The following is a 7035-nucleotide window of genomic DNA, read 5'->3' as shown; positions in this document are numbered from 1 at the left end:
GATGCAGAGATATGTTAGGTTATAGCAGGTAATCATCCTTTAAATGGTTCAGCCACACTGTGTCTACTTTATTAAATTATAGAACTTTAATTATAATTCATAATCCAAAGTTTCTCATTTTTTTTCAACAAACTTGAAAACACATGAATTTAAGGTAATTTCGAAAATTTTATTAACAAGCAAACAAAAACTCTGACACTGCATTGCAAAAAAAAGAAATATATTAAATTCTATAACTGTTAAATTATATATTTTTTACAGAGTACAAGGGGGATGAGAAGGCAAACTTGAAAAGCAAGGCATGCAGATATTTCACTGAGTCCATGGCTTTAACTAAATACAAGCATTTCCAAGAAACTAAAACAAAGGGAAAGCATTCAATATCATAAAACAAACTAAATTCCTAAAAGGAAATACAGTAGCAACACAACAGTGTGCCTGTTATGTGTTTATAATGCCCTGAAACATCAGCTGAGTTCACGTAAATCACATATTGTAACGGACCAGGAAACCTGGATAATATTACCATCCACACTGACACCATTAGTTTTATTTTATGTCTGTCTCATTGTCTACTACCTTCTATGAAAGTGCCATTATCACTCGTTCATGTAGTTTAATTGCATGCGCGTACAAAGATAAATGTGTTTATTGCAGGTGGCAGGACAGGGAAGTGGGCTTTAAGTCATAAAGATAAATTCAAAAAGTCTGAATTATTTGTTGATTTTAAAGTCATAACTCATGGATGGATAGCTGGCTATTAAAGCATTAAATGTTCAGGTACATAACAATTGAACAGTTCTGATTTCATGTAATATTAATAACAGACTGAGATGTTTGGAGTTGGTTTAGCACTATGATCCAGGCTGTTAAAAAACAAACTAACCAAGCAAAACTTTTAACAAAACGTTGTTTTCATTCCACCGTCTTCGTGCACAGGATTGCAATGGCATTACTATTTTAATAATAATGAGCATAAGAAGACATATAATAAAAACATGGACGAGTTTATGATGGGAAAGCCCCAGTTTTTGTTCCTGGGCCTCCCTCCTCAGTCTCCTCCTCTGAGTAAGAGTTGTAGTTTGCCATTTCTCCTCCTGAATGCCTCGTGAACCCAACAGAGCCAAAGGAACTTTCTCTCAGCTCTTTTATCTGCTCTTTCTCATCCTCGTGTTCCCCTGCTATCTCCTCCTCATCCTCTAGGCTCAAGGTGCGAGAGCCACCGTGACGTTTGATACTCTTCAAATCCATCCCGCTTCTTTCTCTGTCCGCGAGGCTGCTTGGAGTTACTTGTTCCCTAGTTTTGCGACTTCTCTTCCACTTCATCCGCCTGTTCTGGAACCAGATCTTAACCTGGAAATGGCAGGAATCATCACAGTTTGGACTATTTAGTAATGTAGCTGGCTGAACTGAGAATAAATGAAGTTGGTATATGAAATGCTGACAAGAATGTAGTAAAAATCAAACACCAGGGAGCTGTTAATGTTACACACAAAAAATAGCCATTGTTGGCTTATATGGTCATTCACTAACTTTGTCAGCGTCTAACCTGAGTCTCTGTTAGCATGAGCGAGGTGGCCACTTCAAACCGTTTAGGCCTGGATAGGTACTTGTTGAGCTTGAACTGGTTTTCCAGTTCCAGCAGCTGCTGACTGGTGAAAGCTGTTCTGGGCCTCCGACACTTCCCCAACAAACCTGTCTGAGATGGTGCTGAGGAGAAACCAGACAAATTATTTATGACATATCAATGATATTAATTTGTCTCTGCAAGTGGAAATATTTCACTTGTTATGACTGGTAGGCCTGTAAGGAAGCAAATCATATGGCGGCCTACATAAAGGTAATCTATAAATGGGATTAAGGAGGAAAGGAAATATTACAAAATCCCAAATCCTGGTTTCTCATTGCTGCCACGGCCGACCTGTGTCACAGTGTTTCTGTCAGTTAACAGTTATTGCTTTGATGGAGGGTCATGATAACAGGATTGCTGCAGAGGAGTAATAAACCATCACAGGGGTCCATTACCTTAATGAAAACACTATAAGTGTGATCAGTTGACTGAGGTCTGTATCAGGTGTTACCTTTACCATAAACAGTGCATGTTATTTGTATGACATAAATCGTCCTCAAACTACAGCTTCTCAATGTCAAAGCACTTTCAATACGAACACACAGGTAATAGTGATCTTTACAATAAACGACCTCAGAGAAAAACACATGCAGCTGTGCACCAAACAATCAATAACTAAAGAAAAAATATAGAATCAATTTATGAAGTGCTTTATTGTTCTACATAAATTAACACACTGGCCAAATACGTGATCAACAAAGAAACACTGCAACTATTAAATTATTATTTAAATGTTAATACCAAGCAGAAGAATGTTATAACAAGTTTTATTAAATATTCAAAAACTTTGATCCAAAAATTAAGATGTTGAAAAATTCTTACCATGTACGAAAATAACAATGATAAAGTTTATAGGCGAGAAAAATGCAAATCTGTGGAAACAAACACGCAAACTCACCGTTATACTCTCTGAGTCTGGGCATCATTATCCCGGCTCTGATCCAAGGCTCCAGTGGGAGCGTCCCGGTGACCCCCTTCAGCTGCTCCGGATACGGATGGACCAGCTGCGTGAAGCCGGGGTACATGAAGGCGGTGTGCTGGCCTCCGAGGGCCGCCACGGGATACACAGAGCTCGGGTGCATTCCGATGAGACCCACCTGATGCAGGGCAGGGAATGCCGACTGGGACAGGTTGAAGAGATGAGACTTGGAGAGGACTTCAGACTGCGCCGGAGACGAGTTTGAGGAGTTTGGATGAGGGGAGGAGGGCGTCTCTGAGCCGCCGGTCGACAGCGGGCTGTCTCCGGGGCTCCTGCTGTGATACAGCCCGGGGGACGCACTGTCCGTGTCCGTCCTCTGGTCCACGTCGTGCGCCAGCAGCGCATCAATTCGAAAGTTTTTGGATTTCTCCATGTTGGCTGTCATTCTGACTCGAGATGTGTCCTCTGAACAGTTGATGTTATTTCGTGTGAAGCGTTTTTGTTGTTTTTAAAACCCGAACCTAAACTTCAATAATGAAATAAACTCTTCTGATGAACTTTCGATGTTTCCCTAAGGTCTTGATACACGGGTTAAGCTTGTCATTCCCACTCACGGAAGAAATGCCTTTTTTCTGACCCACTGCACGAACTCTGCGTGTAAAAAACACTTCACCGCTCCGACAGTGAGCGCAAAAATTACTCGAACCCAAGCGCACGACAAAGTCTGCTTTGTTGTGATTGGCCAGAGCTCTGCAGAAGCACAGGGGCAGGAACTCACAAACTCTTCTGGTGTTAATTGATCTCGTCCTTCTTATGCATACAACTAGGTCACAGAAATGGCTTCCTGTAAGCCCCTGTTAGAACCATTTACGCGTCAATAAATCTCAAAGCAGAAAAGATTAACCTGTGTAGGAGAACTTTGTAAAAAGGAAAGAAAGATTAATAATGTGAACTTCTTCTTCCTTAAATGTCTGCGTCCTCTATCTTTAACCCTGTTTCAGGTGAAGTCGAGGTGTAGTTTTCTCACACAACCTCTTACACACTCATTATATTACACATCCAACATGTGTGAGGTGCAAACACTCTTGACGACTATATTGCCTTAATTGCTGTAATCTTACTTAGAGTTATGACAAAAATTAATCATTTTACAGCTAACTCTTGATTAAACTTTATAGCCTGCTAAGGTTGACAGAAACCCAACTGTTCTTATCAGCAGCCGCTTCCATGATTATCGTCATCACCACACTACAGAGCACATAAAAGGGCAGTAAACTGAGAGAAAGCAAACTTTTCTTTGTTTTCCCCTCCTGTAGATTAGAACCACACCGGCAAAGTAGACACAGGTGACAAAAAACACGTAGTAGTTGGCATTTATTCTTCAATTATACACACGGTGCATGCAACCAAGATTTGGAAAGGGAAGACAGTTTTCTTCTTCGTCTATTGCATGCAGTAGTATATTTTATATATTAATGTGCACAAAAGAGGACGGCATGTAAGTCACCAGGTGTGATTTCCTGCTGGACTTTACAGGATTGATAAGAGACAGTCATTGACCTGGGAAAACAAACTGTTCTCATGTCCAAGACAAATACACCAACACCTGCTGAACTGAGCACACAGCATTTAAGAGAAACAGCCTACGTGTTTAAAGTAAAAGTTGCATGTGTGTGCTGGAACGTTACATATACATATATATATTTGAGTAAATTATCAGCCGCCTCCTTTGACTGGAAGAGCTGTGCGTATAGTAGGAGTTAATGTTGTGTAATTATTATAACTTACATCACTGATCAAATATTAAAGCATGGGCACAGCAAGGTGTCTTATCCATGGCTAATGCACCCATCAGCGTGCTGCACAAAACTGTGCATGAACAGGAAGAGTCCACAAAGCAGCGTACATGTTCATCATATATTCTATAACATTTATTATGTATCCTGTTTTAACAAGAGCAAGCAATTTGATTGCAAATTCTTGGGTATTTGTTATAAAGTAAATGCTTTATGTTATAGCATGGGCGACTCGTTCTCGGTGTCTTTGATGGTCAGATACATCACTGTGATGTTGGACAGATCCAAGGCTGTAAAAACCGACTGTAAAATAATTACCACCCTGTGATCTCTTCTCCGGGCATTAGATAAGGCAGAGCGAGGATATAGCTCACCATTAAATACAGTCTGTCTAACATTTCTTGATGGCCAAGCATAAATATCATAACCTTTGAGATAAGGTTCTGTAGGCTGATGACATTGATATTTAAAATTTAACACCAAATAGAAACAGCGTGTTTGGTAATATATTAGAATTGTGATTTATGGTCATTAGACTGCCATTTTAATCATCCTTAAAAAAGTCTTTGTTTTCATATAACATCTGTGCATAGATGGTTTCTGTTCATTGCACAGCAGAGATGGCCTGTTATAAGATATCGTTCTACATCTGTTTTTGTTAAACGGAGACATTATTCATCAACCACATTCACTCATCTTCAGCTATAACAGCGGAAATCAGGAGTGAGGGTTTTAAGTGGGCTGCAAACTTTTTGTCGTTGTTCAGTTTTCAGATACGTGTTGTTAGAAGACATGACTGAAATTTAAGAGTTAACACAGGACGTCGGTTCAGGGGGGAGAAGAGTTTTTAAGGTGAAAGGCTGTGATGTAGGCTTTTGGGTTGTCTTCATTACATTTAAGGAGGAATGTGTTCTCTCCTGGCAAAAAAGTTGTCCTTCTTGGTCCAATTTAACACAAAAGAAACTGAAGGAAAGAAGCAGAGCAGATGTTTATTCTTTCAGAAGGATGGCTGCTCTTCCATTCATGTTAAAATCCTTGATTTAAATTAAATGATTTACAATTTAATGCATTTTATTTAACCTCCCTTTCTTGTTGTCTTTCTATCATGCACACACACACACTGGTCTGACAAGAGCAACAATGCAGATCACAGAGTTATAATGGATAAGAGCAAGCCACAGAATAGAAAAACAAGCCAGCCCATCGCTCCCCTCTACCCTCAGCTGTAAAAGAAGCGTTTATGTCGCCTCTTTTCATACACAAATGTAAAGAAGGTGGGCGATTCTGTCAGACCTCTATAGTTAAATGGCAAAAAGGTTACCCCATTCTTGAAGTGCAGAGGCAGAGCCGATTTTATTTCACTTATTTTATGCCAAGAACCTGTTTGTTAAACGGGGTCTAGTGCAGCAGTGAACCTCTAATAGAATTTGTGCAATTTAAAAAAATAATAATTTCCACCCACATTTGGCTACAATGTGGGTGGAAATTATGCACATCATCTCGTGACTCTCATGACTTTGCAAAGGACAGACTCTGTGCAGGCTTCTGTGGGTATTTTCCAATAGTTGACACTAATGATTGCTGCAAGGTAGCGCCTGAGAGTTCAGCAGCATGTTCCCATCATCAACACCACGCAACCAAGGAAAGATACGGGCGTCAGACAGGGATTAACACGCCACGCATTTTAGTAAAGTAAGACATGACAGTGTATCCCAGGAGACTTTGGGTTGAGAAGAAAATTCCCCCAAATTCCCAACAGATAGAATATAATAAAGCCTGTTGTTCCCCAGCTGTCTGCGTCCTATTGTGGAATCTAGTCCAAAATCTGCTTTTGGATTCTATTGTATCTTTTGTCGTACCCTCGTTTTGCTCCGATTGGCCTAATGGACCGCAGGGGAATGGAACACTTCCTAGTTGAGCAGCGGTGGGTGTTCGGGGTTGCAAGGTTCAACATTGTTCAAAATGAGTTGATTAATGACAGCCTTCAAAACTCAGACCGGGAGATAATGAGGAGGACAAGAGGGAGGGATGGAGGAGGAGGAGAGGGAAAGGAGGCGAGGCGGAGAGCTGAGATTGGATGATTATTACTTAGCACAGTTAAGGGTGAGATGACAGTACAATGACAATGAGGCTTCAGGGTAGAAGTGGAGGAAGAGAGGAGGCACATAGCTAATTACTCCTAAACAGAGGTCTGTGAATGATAGGAGGAGACAGACACACGTAGAGCTGGTTAGCACACAAAGACAGGGGCAGTGACTGGGCCGCAAAGGAGTGGCTGGAGAGAGTAGTTAAACATCTGTTGCTCTGTGGGACACCCAGTCTGCTCCTCAGAGCGAGGATCTCAAAGCGCTCATCGCACACATGTTCCTCAGCACGACAATGTGAAGCCTGTGCTAACCACTCTTATACAAAACTGCTATTTTTGCACCAGTGCTGTCAATATTTGTTCACATAAAGCATTAAGGGAACACCAGAATCATTATAAATCATGCTTTAGGGAACATGAACTTCCAGTTCCTGAGATATTTTAGCCATAAACATAGTGACAGATCAACACAGACATAAAAGTAAACTTTTATCGAATCAAAATAGCAATCTCCTCTTTTATATGTTTGCTTGAATATGACATGAACAGACATCTGCTCTTCTTGTCCGCTCTTACCTGCATTTTTCTATAACTAATAATCGTT

The 7035-nt window shown here is 40.6% G+C and overlaps 1 protein-coding gene across 1 annotated transcript; it reads right to left on the bottom strand.

The window, feature by feature from the left end:
* Positions 1 to 167: 167 nt before the first annotated feature.
* Positions 168 to 3278, bottom strand: LOC308410041 (uncharacterized protein). The gene is made up of 3 exons (XM_080903130.1): positions 2529 to 3278; positions 1550 to 1710; positions 168 to 1353 (listed from the first exon to the last, which is right to left on the bottom strand). The coding sequence occupies exons 1-3, from the start codon at positions 2992 to 2994 to the stop codon at positions 1009 to 1011; spliced, it is 972 nt and encodes a 323-aa protein (XP_080759256.1). The 5' UTR covers positions 2995 to 3278; the 3' UTR covers positions 168 to 1008.
* Between the last annotated feature and the right edge of the window lie 3757 nt (positions 3279 to 7035).

Source organism: Rhamphochromis sp. 'chilingali' (assembly GCF_963969265.1).
Source record: "Rhamphochromis sp. 'chilingali' genome assembly, chromosome: 14".
Taxonomy (NCBI): Eukaryota; Metazoa; Chordata; class Actinopteri; order Cichliformes; family Cichlidae; genus Rhamphochromis; species Rhamphochromis sp. 'chilingali'.
Note: the sequence above shows the minus strand (reverse complement) of the source record. Positions and strands in the feature narration are given on the sequence as shown.